We start from the raw sequence: 14,128 nt of genomic DNA on the forward strand, positions 1-14,128 counted from the left end.
TTCTCTATTCTGTGTATTCTTTATTTCTCTATTCTGACTGGCGGTAGTCAACTAGAAATGGAAATTACAGAAAATATTACATTCATAGTAGCAACACAATTGTATGTTTTTTGGGGGAGGAGGGGCTTAGAATGATATTAAATGATCTTAAAGATCATAATCTAAAGAGACTAGTTGAGACTATTAATGAAAAACAATCTCCATACTACTTATTAAAATTATTCTAAAGTCATAATCAAAATAGTATGGTACTGACCTAGAAGGTCAGAGATCAACTTCAGAGACTTTTTAGAAATTAGTACAAGAAAGAATCAGATCTTAGTATTAAAGCACTGTGTATTACTAGCATTTTGTGTATATGTATTTCCTTACAAAAAATCAACTGATAAGAATTACAGGTGCACACATGGATAAATGGACAAAAGCAGCTTGTCATTCTGTTAAGGTGGTCATCAATACTAGCTTTTAAATAATTACTGAAAATGTTATATCTTAAAAATACTAAACACCAGTCATTCAATTTACATTTTGGTAAACCTTATGCTTCACATATTATGTTTTATGGCTATTGAATAAATGAAAGGACTCGATTTTCTCCATCACAATCATCACCTAATATATCCTTAAGGGGCATATGTCTTATGGGTACTTACTACTTCCAAAATACCTGAGTTTCTGGATTTCATTTGGAATAAAAGCAATACTATTGTAGGAAATATCAAGTTCCTCAAGATTAAACAAGCAAAATAACCTTAAATAGAGAAAATGATTATATGTTTACCATTACTGGGCATTAATAAAGAATTTAATTCTTCAGTAAATAGAAGCATAGAGAAACTGTATTTTTCTAAGATTTTTCAACTCATAGACTTTTTTAAAATTATAGATGGTATAATTACAATGAAATTTCCTAAAAATGATTCATCTATCCCTTAAGACTGGTTTGAAATGTTTAGAGCTGGTAAAGCCCCATCTAGAAAAAACCACCTCTATTAGTTCCCTAGGGCTGACATAACAAATATCACAATCTGGGTGGCTTAAAGCAACAGAAATTTATTCTCTCACAATACAGGAGGCCAGAAGTCTGAAATAAAGGGGTCGGCAGAGCTGGTTCCTCTGGAGACTCTGAGGGAGAAACTGTCCCTTGCCCCTCTCCTAGCTTCTGGTGGTTGCCAGCCATCCTTGGTGTTCCTTGGTTTGTGGCAGCATAACTCCAATCTCCACCTTTGTCTTCACATGGCCTTCTTATAAGGACACCATTTATTGGATTTAGAACCCACCCTAATCCCACCCTAATCCAGTATGACCTCATGTTAACTAGTTACATCTGCAAAGATCCTATTTCCAAATAAGATCACATTCTAAGTTTCTGCATGGACATGAATTTTTGAAGGGCACCATTCAACCCAGTGCAGTTGCATTAAGATTTTCCTGGTGAAATATCTTTGGTCTTTCTTTCCATTAAGCAAAGTACTTAAAAGTGAGAACCAAAGAACACAAAGGCTAACGCAGAGAGTCCTGTCTCCTGGGGGGTGGGAGTGGGAGTTGCTTCTTGGAGACTGGAATTGAAGTATGACATTTACCAAAATCCCTAGTAAATATTCCCCTCTTTGTGAATGCTCTTCTCAAATACCTTCCTGTTTCCCTTAAAGGATGAAAAATTACTTGCATGATTATTAACTAAGGCATCATGAGCACAATATTTCATTAACTTCCTACTATTTTAGTGTGGATTATAATGGTCCTCATGATCTGTCCCCAGACTACTCGTCCAACTCACCTCTCACACTACCCCACATTCACCTCAGGCCCAGAATTTATTTGCTGAATTTCCCTGAATTAGCCCAGTTCTCACATATCTCCAGTTCCCCCAAATTTAACTCTTTGATCAGTGTCTTCCATTTTCTAAGTCTTGGCTTAGATGTCACCTCTTCCAAGGAACACTTCCTGCATCTTTCAGAATGGGTGAGCTGCCTCTTCTGTACTTCTCTGCTTACCACTATCATAGAATTTATCACACTGTGTAATAAATGTCTCCTAAACTATGACATTCTGGAGGCCAAGGATTCTATTTTACATTTCTGTATATCCAGTGCTTTGGCCCTTGCCTAGCACGTCAAAAGTGCTTACGAAATCACAATTGAATAAAAGGTATGGTGACCCCAGTTAATATAAAATCATTTGCTCTGAGAAATTAATGAGATTGAATAGAAAAGCAAAAAAAAAAACAAAAAACTTTTCAGTTCAGTGTTCATCTCAGACTTTTTTTCCACCTCTGTAAAGAAAATATTAATACCATCTGTTCCATTTTTTTTAATTCAAAATTATGTTATTTCATTTTCTTGCCTCAGGCAGTTTCTAGAGTCATTTTGTCTTCCCTTATTACTTCAGTACAAGCAAACTAGTCTGGTTCTAGGCTTTCACTGTTGATGATAAATTCCTGTTGATTGTGCTGTTTAATTGGGCTTGTAGACAGCACTGAGAAAGCTAATTAAGAAATTTCATAGGCTCTAGAGTTGAAATTTATCTCATCTATATATGATTTTAGACAGCATATCTGTTTAGACAGCCTCAGTTTGGTTTGATACTCTATACCCCACTAGCAACAAATCTATCACAATTTTCAGGGTGTATAGAATGTTTTACATTTATTTCATTGTTTTATTTATCAGCACATCATTGAGCAATGAGATGCTTAAACTAGACGCTTGCTGTTGGCTTGGAAGATTGTGCTAGCATTAATATTTTCATGTCATAACATTAATCACCACCACAGCAACATAAATATTATTTATTGAGAGCCTACTATGTGTTTGTGGCAGTTTAGAATGGTCCTTCACTGGACCACAGCAATATTGTTAATATTATTTACAGATTTAAAAAATGGAAGCTACCTTGATTCCTTGCAGTGGTAAATGGGAGTGTTCAAAAAGAATAAAATACCTAGGAATAAACCTACCTAAGGAGGGAAAAGACCTGTATGCAGAAAACTATAAGACACTGATGAAAGAAATCAAGGATGATACAAACAGATGGAAAGATATACCATGTCCTTGGATTGGAAGAATCAACACTGAAAATGACTATACTGCCCAAAGCAATCTACAGATTCAGTGCAATCCCTGTCAAATTGCCAATGGCATTTTTCACAGAACTAGAACAAAAAATTTTACAGTTTGTATGGAAACACAAGAGACCCCAACTAGCCAAAGCAAACTTGAGAAAGAAAAACAGAGCTGGAGGAATCAGGCTCCCTGACTTAGACTATACTACAAAGCTACAGTAATCAAGACAGTATGGTACTGGCACAAAAACAGACATATAGATCAATGGAACAGGATAGAAAGCCCAGAGATAAACCCACACACATACGGTCACCTTATCGTTGACAAAGGAGGCAAGAATATACAATGGGGAAAAGATAGCCTCTTCAATAAGTGGAGTTGGGAAAACTGGACAGCTACATGTAAAAGAATGAAATTAGAACACTTCTTAACACCATACACAAAAATAAACTCAAAATGGATTAAAGACCTAAATATAAGGCCAGACACTATAAAACTCTTAGAGGAAAACATAGGCAGAACACCCTTTGACATAAATCACAGCAAGATTTTTTTTTTTTTTTTTTGGGGGGGATACCTGGGCCTCTCACTGCTGTGGCCTCTCCCATTGTGGAGCACAGTCTCCGGACACGCAGGCCCAGCGGCCATGGCTCACGGGCCCACCCGCTCCGCGACACGTGGGATCCTCCCAGTCCGGGGCACGAACCCGTGTCCCCTGCATCGGCAGGCGGACCCTCAACTACTGCGCCACCAGGGAAGCCCACAGCAAGATCTTTTTTGACCCACCTCCTAGAGTAATGGAAATAAAATTAAAAATAAGCAAATGGGACCTAATGAAACTTAAAAGCTTTTGCACAGCAAAGGAAACCATAAACAAGATGAAAATATACCCTCAGAATGGGAGAAAATATTTGCAAATGAAGCAACTGACAAAGGATTAATCTCTAAAATATACAAATAGCACATGCAGCTCAATATCAAAAAAACAAACAACCCAATCCAAAAACGGGTGGAAGACCTAAATAGACATTTCTCCAAAGACATACAGATTGCCAACAAACACATGAAAAGATGCTCAACATCACTAATCATTAGAGAAATGCAAATCAAAACTACAATGAAGTATCACCTCACACCAGTCAGAATGGGCATCATCAAAAAATCTACAAACAATAAATGCTGGAGAGGGTGTGGAGAAAAGAGAACCCTCTTGCACTTTTGTTGGGAAGTTAATTTGATACAGCCACTATGGAGAACAGTATGGAGGTTCCTTAAAAAACTAAAAATAGAATTACCATATGACCCAGCAATCCCACTACTGGGCACATACCCTGAGAAAACCAGAATTCAAAAAGAGACATGTGCCACAATGTTCATTGCAGCACTATTTACAATAACCAGGACATGGAAGCAACCTAAGTGTCCATCGACAGATGAATGGATAAAGAAGATATGGCACACATATTAATGGAATATTACTCAGCCATAAAAAGGAATGAAATTGAGTTATTTGTAGTGAGGTGGATGGACCTAGAGTCTGTCATACAGAGTGAAGTAAGTCAGAAAGAGAAAAACAAATACCGTATGCTAACAGAGGTGTATGGAATCTAAAAAAATGGTACTGATGAACCTAGTGGCAGGGCAGGGATAAAGACACAGTTGTAGAAAATGGGTGGGGGGGTGGTGGGGGGAAGGGGAAGATGGGACAAAGTGAGAGAGAAGCATTGACATATATACACTACCAAATGTAGAATGGATGGCTAGTGGGAAGCTGCTGCATAGCACAGGGAGATCAGCTCCATGCTTTGCGATGACCTAGAGGAGTGGGATAGGGAGGATGGGAGGGAGGCTCAAGAGGGAAGGGCTGTGGGGATATGTGTATACTTATAGCTGATTCACTTTGTTGTACAACAGAAACTAACACAACATTGTAAAGCAATTATACTCCAATAAAGATATTTTTTTAAAAAGAACTGTAAAAAAAAAAAGGAAGCTATAAGAAGTTAAGTAGTTTATCCAAGTCAGTATGAAATCAAATTAGTACTCCCTGTTCTTCAGGTATATGGATACAAAGTAATTCAATCCCTATCTTTAATCAATACCAATATGGGAAAATAAATTTGTGCATTTTCAGGATCAGCTCTTACTTCAGGGTTCACAAGTATGTTCTTAAGTTCTTTGTTCCAAACAGCTTCTCTTTCCCAAAGAACATGCTGGCTAATTAAATCAAACTGAACCAAAACAAGGCAAAACTTTGATTCTGTTAGTTAAAAGTAGTAATTTTCTATGTCATTTTCCTCCTGGTATCCACTGAGAAAAAGATAAGAACTTTTTTTAACTTTTGTTACAGTTATGGCTTCATAACTTCAGGGAGTGAGGTGTGTGTACATATATGTATGTGTGTGTGTGTATACACAGAAACAATTATAGATATGTGTGTACACAGATTAGTATACATACATAAGTTATCTATCTCTGTCCACTGAGAGTGTCTAGAAGCAACATCATCCCAATAGCAGTGGGAATATCCAGCACCCAGATCTTGTTTTTTAAATACCATCCTCCAATAAAAAAGGAAATAGGGTTTCCTAAGAGAAATGGCTGATTCTAGTATCAAGGCAGGGAATCAAGGCAGTACAGTTTATGTTACTGTGGAAAGATAGATGAGTCAAACAAAAATAAAACTCATAATGCAATATCTTTACTTAGTATTTATTCTTTCTTTTAAAATACATTTTATGTGTAATGTGTGATGTGTATATAAGCGTTTTTACACAGAAATGATATAATTTTTATATACTTTTTAATTTTTCAAAATGAATAGTTTTACAGTGTTTTAATGTAGATCTTGGATTGTTAATTACAAACAGTGCTGGATGAACAGTTTTATAAATGGATTTGATGCACTTTCTTAATTACTATAAAAACCTTCTTTTGCAAAATGTTATTCAACTATTTAAGAGTCCCTGTGCTCTTAACTTTTTGCCCTTAACCTACATTCAATTTGTTGAAATCTAACTGGAAGAGATATCTTGTTTTGGCATTTGGTTAAGGTTTTGGTTCAAAACTTTCATTAAGACTTAAATAATTACCAGTCCATATGTGGGGAAAAAATCCATCTCTTTTATACCTGGATATCAACATTCCTATTAGAGTTTAAAGGATCTTAGACATCATACAGGTAAGTTCTTAGTTTATAGGTTAGGAAATTGAGGCCTAGAATGGTTGTGTCTTTCTCCAGATCAAATAGATAATTCTCAACTTTGAAGTTAAAAGTCTAGAATTCTTTTTTTTTCTCGATCTTTTTTTTTTTTTAATAAATTTATTTATTTATTTATTTTTGGCTGCATTGAGTCTTCACTGCTGCGTGCAGGCTTTCACTAGTTGTGTTAAGCAGGGGCTACTCTTTGTTGTGGTGTGTGGGCCTCTCATTGCAGCGGCTTCTCTTGTTGCGGAGCACGGGCTCTAGGCGCACGGGCTTCAGTAGTTGTGGCTCGCAGGCTCTAGAGCACAGGCTCTAGAGCACAGGCTCAGTAGTTGTGGCGCACGGGCGTAGTTGCTCCACTGCATGTAGGATCTTCCCAGACCAGGGCCCAAACCCATGTCCCCTGCATTGGCAGGTGGATTCTTAACCACTGCGCCACCAGGGAAGTCCCAAGGCTAGAATTCTTAATTCCAAGTTCAGAGTTCTTTTGATATCCCAAAAGGCTACCAAGGGATAGGTGTAAGTTTCTCACCTGAGCTTCTTTATATGATTTAATCCATACTCAGATAATGGATGTCTAGATATGTATTTACTAGCCCCAGATTAATTGCCATCTGTGTAGCTGGTAGGTTTTTTTTTTAAACACAATAATTAGAAGCAAATCAACTAATTGGAACTGAATAAAAATTATCAAATGGCTAAAAAGTAGCTAGCTGCTTTCAGAAGGGAAATTGATCCTTTTCTAAATTATATGCTCTATTTTCTGTGTTTATGATCTCAGACTATCAACCTTACCCAGGTGGAAGCGTAGTAATCAAATTAAAGGCGATGTTGAAAGTTCTAAGGAACGTAAGTTGTTGAATTGTAGAAGGGATTTCTTTGATAGGATTATTTCTCAGATTCAGTATTTGTAAATTTTTAAGACAAAATATCTGAAGAATGGAAAAGAGAAATAAGCATGAGTAGAATACTCAAGTGTGCGAATCCTTATTTTTTACATTTTATAAACCCTTTGAACTAATGCAGTAAAATCAGTATGGTAACACTAATTGGCTGTGTCATATATCTCAGTAAATACCTTTGGTAAGCCTTGAAAATAACTAACCAGCATTCATATGTATGATATGGTAAGATAGTGCAGCTACTGTACTCATATACCCTTGACTCAAGAATGTTCCTTTTCTAAATGGGAAAATCATCCTGTTTGATCAAGCTCACGGTTTCATAAGAGGCAACCATGTCAAGAATGAGGAATATAGGAGATACCTGCAGAATCAAGAAAATAAGTGGAAGTAACCGTAGCAATCATGGGATGTCTGATATCATAGCCAGCTTGATTCACTCTGATATCACAGTAATTTGTAAATAACTGATTTTTCATATGAAATTTAAAAATAGAGTATGCCATTTAAATCCACAGTCTTTGCTTGATTTATATATTTCTTCCTCTCTAGTGAATCTTTTTTTTTTTTTTTTTTTTTTCCTTGCATTATGCGGGCCTCTCACTGTTGTGGCCTCTCCCATTTGCGGAGCACAGGCTCCGGACGCGCAGGCTCAGCGGCCATGGCTCACGGGCCCAGCCGCTCCGCGGCATGCGGGATCCTCCCGAAACGGGGCACGAACCCGCGTCTCCTGCACCGGCAGGCGGACCCCCAAGCACTGCGCCACCAGGGAAGCCCTCTAGTGAATCTTAACAAGCTTTTACATTAGCTCTCTTTAACATTAAATTAAAACTTTTTATATCATAAAGATTTAAAATTGGTGGAGTAGAGCATGCTTATTCTTGCCATCAGAAAGTTTAAGTGCTCCAAGTTTGTTTTTTCTTTTCAAGATTGTTTTGGCTATTTGGAATCCCTTGCAATTCCATATGAACTTTAGGATCAGCCTGTCAAATTCTGAGAAAAAGGCAAGTTGTAATTTTCATAGAGAGTGCAATGAATCTGTAGATGAATTTGCAAGTATTGCCATCTTAACAATGTTAAGTTTGCAGATCCATGAACATGGGATGTCTTGTCATATATTATGTCTTCTTTAATTTCTTTTAACAATGCTCTGTAGTTTTCACAGTATAAGTTTTGTGCTTTTGTTAAACTTCTAAGTATTTTCTTCTTTTTCGTGTAAGTAGATTTGCTTTATTAATTTTATTGTCAGAATTGTTTGTTGCTAGTATGTAGAACTACAATTGATTTTTGTATACTGATCTTGTACACTGCACCCTTGATTAACTCACTCATTAGTTCTAATAGTTTTTAGTGAATGCCTTAGGATTTCTATATATAAGACCATACCAGCTACAACAAAAGATAGTTTAAACTCCTTCCTTTTTAGTGTGAATGCCTTTTACTTCTTTTTCTTGTCTAATTGTCTTGTCTAGAAACTCCAGTACAATACACAGTGACACGAGTAGACATCTTCATCTTGTTCCTGATCTTAGGAAGAAAATTTTCAGTTTTTCACCATTAAGTATGGTATTGGCTGTGCGTTTTTTGTAGACACCCTTTATTAAGTTGAGGATGCCCCCTTTCTATTCATAGATGTTGAATGTTTTTGTCATGAAAGGATGTTGGATTTTGTAAAATGATTTTTCTGTCTCTGTTGATATAATTGTATAGTTTTTTTTTTTAACCCTTCACTATATTAATGTGGAATCACATTGATTGATTTTTGTATGTTTAATCAACCTTGCATTCCTGGAACAGATCTCACTTGGTTGTGGTGGAAAATCCTCTTTATATGTTGCTGAATTTGGTTTACTAGCATTTTGTTGAGGATTATTGCATCTATATTCATGAGCTGTTGTTCTATAGTTTGCTTTTCTTTCCATATCTTTGTCTAGTTTTGGTATCAGGGTATTATTGGTTTAATAGTTTGAATGAGAACGTTTTCTCCGATTTTTCATAAGAGTTTGTAAAGGATTGGTGTTAATTCTTTTTGAGACATCTGGCAGAATTCACCAATGGAGCTATCTGATCCTGGACTTGCCTTTGAGGAGAGTTTTAAAATTACTACTGAAACTCTTTCTTTTTTCATAGAACCGTTCAGGTTTTCTATTTATTCTTGAGTCCATTCTTGTGTCTTCCTAAATATGTGTCCACTTCATCTACATTATCTAGTTGGCTGGTATACAGTTATTTGTAGTATTCTCTTAAAATCTTTTAAAAAATGTTCTGTAAGGTTGGTATGATATCACATCCTTCACTCCTAATATTAGTAACTTGAATCTTCGTTTTTTCTTGGTCAGTTTATGTCAGGTTAGTCAATTTTGTTATCATTTCAAAGTAACAGTTTTAGGTTTTGCTGACATTGTTTTTCTGTTCCCTGTTTCACTAATTTTTATTATGTCCTTCCTTATTCTTTCTTTAGATTTATTTAGCTCTTTTTCTCTTGTGGCTTAAGATGGAATGTTAGGTTTTGATTTTTTCCTTTTTAATATAGTAATTGATAGCTATAAGTTTCCCTCTGAGCACTGATGTAGATGCATCCCATAAATTTTGGATTGTTGTGTTTTGATTTTTATTTATTTCAAAGTAATTTTTAATTTCCCTTTTGATTTCTTCATTGACTCATTGGTTATTTAAGAGTGTGTTGCTTAATTTCCATTTATTTCCAAATTTCTTTCAGCTACTGATTTCTAATTACATTTCATTGTGGCCCAAAAATATACTTTCTGTGGCTTTCAGTTTTTTTAAAAAATTTTTTGTAGACTAACCTATGGTCTCTTCTGGAGAATGTTCCACGTGAATTTGAGAATTATGTATTCTGCTACTTTTGATTGGAGTGTCCCATAAATGTCTGTTAGGTCTTATTGGTTTGTAATGTTGTTCATGTCTTCCATTTCACTTTCATCTTCTGTCTAGTTGATCTGTATGTTATTGAAAGTGGGGTATTGAAGTGTCCAACTATTATTTTTGAATTCTCTATTTCTTCCCTCAGTTCTTTCAGTTTTTGCTTCATGTATTCTAGGGCTCTGTTGTTAAGTACCTAAATGTTTATAGTTGTTACAGCATCCTGAAAGATTGACAAAATGTCCCTCTTTATCTCTAGTGACTTTTTTGTTTTAAAATTTATTTTGTCTGATATTAGTATAGTCACTCCAGCTTTCTTATGATTGCTATTTGCATCATATATCTTTTCCTATACTTTTACTTTTAACCTCTTTGGATCTTTCACTCTTAAGTGTATCTCCTTTAGACAGACTATCACTGGGGCTGACAAACTGTATTTTTTTATTGGATTGTTTCATGTATTAACATTTAATGTTATTATTGACATGGTTGGATTTACATCACAATTTCACTTATAGTTTTCTAAATGTCATGTCATTTTTGTTCCTCCTTTACTGGCTTTTGCGTCAACTGGATATTTTCTAGTATAACATTTTAATTACTTTAATGATTTTTTTCCCACTGTATTCTCTTCAGTTATTTTCTTAGTGATTGCTTTAGGGGTTGTAATATACACTTTGACTTACCAGAATCTACTTCAGATTTACACTAACTTAATTCCAGTGAGATATGGAGATGTTGTTCCTAGATAGCTCTATTCCCTCTTCCTTTTTTGTACTGTAATTGTTATACATATTACATCTGTATATGTTACAAACCTAACAATACATTATTATAATTAATTACTATTGTACGTGATTTTGTGTCTTTTAAAGAAGCTAAGAGAAGAAAGGAGACCAAGTATATACTTATATGGTTTGTTATATTTACCATTTCTGCTTCTGCCTTTTCCTGTCCTAAACTATTTCAGCAGGCTCTGTCTCTGCCAGAGTCTACCATCTTGAATTTTCCAGGAAACTTGTCCAATCACCACATCACCACTTGTCCAATCGCCAGCCTCTAGTCTTCTATTCATTTCACTTACACTATGCTAATAACTTGGCATCATTTGCCTACCCCTAGTATGGCCCTTCCAAGCCTGGATATTGCCATTTTCATTGGACCATTTTATCTATAGCTATACAACACTGATCTGCATTTTAATGGCAAGTTCTACTTTTAAAATGAGCGCTTTATATTTTACACCTGAAAATCTCCCATATGGTTATACATTCTGCTTGAGTGGTTAGAGTATTCTTTGGCAGATGCACAAGTCTCATATATGACTGTTTAGAGGAAAGTTTAAAATTAATGTGAAGAACTAAGATCCCTATATTCCTTTGTAATTCTTGTCAATTTGTCTTTGTCAAATTAACAAAACTAGTGTGATATACTAGAAAAGAACAAATAACTCTTCTAGTGAAAATAAAAATACAATATTATAGAAATTATGGAAAATATGTTTCCAATACTACATGTTTGAAATAGAAAGCAAGTCAATTTGCTAGAAATCAATTCACTAAAAGTTAACACTCTGGAAATCAATTCACAAAACAGCAAAACACCCCGTGACCAATGAAACAATGACTAAAGACACTGAAAACCTAATCTGTCCTAATTACTTATAATGACTTGTTTATATAATGACATTGAATCATCTCATCCCATATCTGATTATCCTTGGTATGTTTTATTAAGCAGAATATCCTATTTCAGCCTATTGTAATTAAAACTTGTTACAACATCATATTACCTTGTCACTAAAGATTGCCTTTAAAGCTTCCAATTAACATGGATAAAGTATATCTTAGGTTTTATTCAGAATCAGAAAAATAAATAATTTTATATACATTGTACAGTTATGAGAACATATTTGAGAGCCTGACCATAACACAGTCTTTGAGGATTGTGTCATGGGACTTGCTAAGAAAAATGTACTATACTTTTGGTACTTCTAAAAATAAGCCTTTTAGGATACAATCCAAAATATGTTTATTTATAGTAACTCCAGGGTATCATAAGTGTCTATTTTTAAATTATAATTATTATTAATAATAAGAAATTATGACAGTATATACAATAATAAAAATGGACTCACTTCTGTGGGAAAGTAACAGATGTTATTATATGATAAATTAAGATATATCAATTGGAAAGCCAAAGGTGTTAGGTCTGGACAATTCAGGAGAAAAAAGCCCTAAAAGAAAGTGACAAGAGATAAGAATTAATTATTTACCATGCACAAAATATTTTATACAGGTGTTTAAAAAAATGAGCACATAATCTAAATGTGTGACCTAATAACAAGCCTGTAATAATCTTCCATTCATTTATTTTAGTGTTTCATGATAATAATTTCTTAAATATGTAAAGAAACAAAATAGAAAAACTAAGTATTTACATATGTAATAAATATAGTGTTACATGTGTGAAAGGCATTATTTCAGTTAATAACAAGCAAACATTTATCGACTGTCCACTACATGCTGAAATAAGTAATTAAATATATTTTATATTTAATTCTCTTTACCCCCTCTTTGTTTCATGTTTCTACTTCTATTTCTCTGTTATCTTTCTATTAATCTAACATCTTCTTAAAATTTCTTGCTTAAATATGCCAATTTCTGATTGAGGAAAACGTATGCCTTTGTTATGGACTAAATGTTCGTGTTCCCCCAAAATTCATTTGTTGAAGCTCTAATCCCCAACATGATGGCATTTAGAAGTGAAGTCTTTGGGAAGTAATTTGGGTTAGATGAGGTCTTAAGGATGGAGCCCTCATGGTGGAATCGGTGTCCTTGTAAGAACAGTGGACCAGAGATCTCTTTCTCTCCGCATGTGAGGTTACAGCAAAAAGTCAGCTGTGAAAGAGAGAGCCAAATTGGCTGACACCTCAGTGTCAGACTTCCCAGCCACCAGAACTGTGAGAAGTAAATGTCCGTTGTTTAAGCCACTCTATGGCATTTTGTCATAGCAGCCCAAATTGACCAACACATGCTTAGTGCCCCCAGTATCTTTAATGTTCCAGGAAAGTTGGTACATTTGTTTCTTAAGGATCATAGAGTCAGTAGTGTTCAACTGAATGAACCAAGGAACTCTAATGCTGAAGGGTCAAACCTCAGCTTATAGTGAAGGGAGGCATTGCTACCAATGCATTAGGTTATGGCATGCACTGTATGAGAGAGATGAGGTTCATGGCTAAAGAATCTTAGCACTGACAGTAGTGATTTCAAGACTGACCTCTTATTAAAGTATCAATATTTGTAAATGTCTAGATGTTGGTAGACATATACACCTATAGAGGAGTAGGTGTTCTTTCTTCCTGTCACTAAACATTCATCTCTTCTCGACATAACTAGTAGTACACTGAATTATGTAGCAGGAAAGTGTCTGTCACGGTCTGTAATCATTCCACTAAGTGTGCTCAGATAACTAGTGCCTTTACATTTTCTTCTGCCTGGAAAGCTCTTCTGCCATCTATTCCCATGAAGTATCTTCTCACTTCATTCACAGGTTGCTTTATAGGCAGCTGTCTGCTCATAAGTCATCACATCCTATCACAAATAGCAACCTCTCAAACCAGTGCCCCATTGATGGCTCTCTGTCCCCTCCACTTGCTTTATTTTTCTTCTTAACTCTTAGCACCAGAGGACAGACTATATATAAATGTGTGTATGTATGTATGTATGATCTCATCCCACTAAAGTATAAGCTCCATGAAATAGTTTTTTTTTTCTGTTTTGCACACTGATACATAATGAGATACATAGTTTACCACTGGGTACATAGTGGGTTATTAATAAATCTTGGCTGAATGAGTGACTATCCAGGACCTTCTTATTGCCTCATGGAATCCCAGGAACCTTCACTGTGGATATACTATGAGGTCTGCCCAGCATAGGTATGCTGGATCTCTCTTTTACCATCCCATCATAAAACCTGTTTGCTGCAGTTACCATGATAAGGATGTGAAGAATTAAACAACACCAAGAAAGTGTAGGCTTTCTCAATCTCTTGAATTGCTCTAGCAACAT

General features: G+C 35.3%; 1 protein-coding gene across 1 annotated transcript in view; it reads right to left on the bottom strand.

Moving 5' to 3' along the window:
* LRRC63 (leucine rich repeat containing 63) overlaps positions 1–14,128 on the bottom strand; it is a 41,640-nt gene that overhangs the window by 11,579 nt on the left and 15,933 nt on the right. The window contains exons 5-7 of the mRNA XM_007466471.1: positions 12,193–12,291; positions 7,066–7,202; positions 668–751 (exon numbers count right to left, since the gene is read on the bottom strand). Coding sequence (XP_007466533.1) covers positions 668–751; positions 7,066–7,202; positions 12,193–12,291 — 320 coding nt within the window. The remainder of the gene's footprint in view (positions 1–667; positions 752–7,065; positions 7,203–12,192; positions 12,292–14,128) is intronic.

The sequence above is a fragment of the Lipotes vexillifer genome, unplaced genomic scaffold, assembly GCF_000442215.2.
Source record: "Lipotes vexillifer unplaced genomic scaffold, Lipotes_vexillifer_v1.1 scaffold384, whole genome shotgun sequence".
In the NCBI taxonomy this organism is placed as follows: domain Eukaryota; kingdom Metazoa; phylum Chordata; class Mammalia; order Artiodactyla; family Lipotidae; genus Lipotes; species Lipotes vexillifer.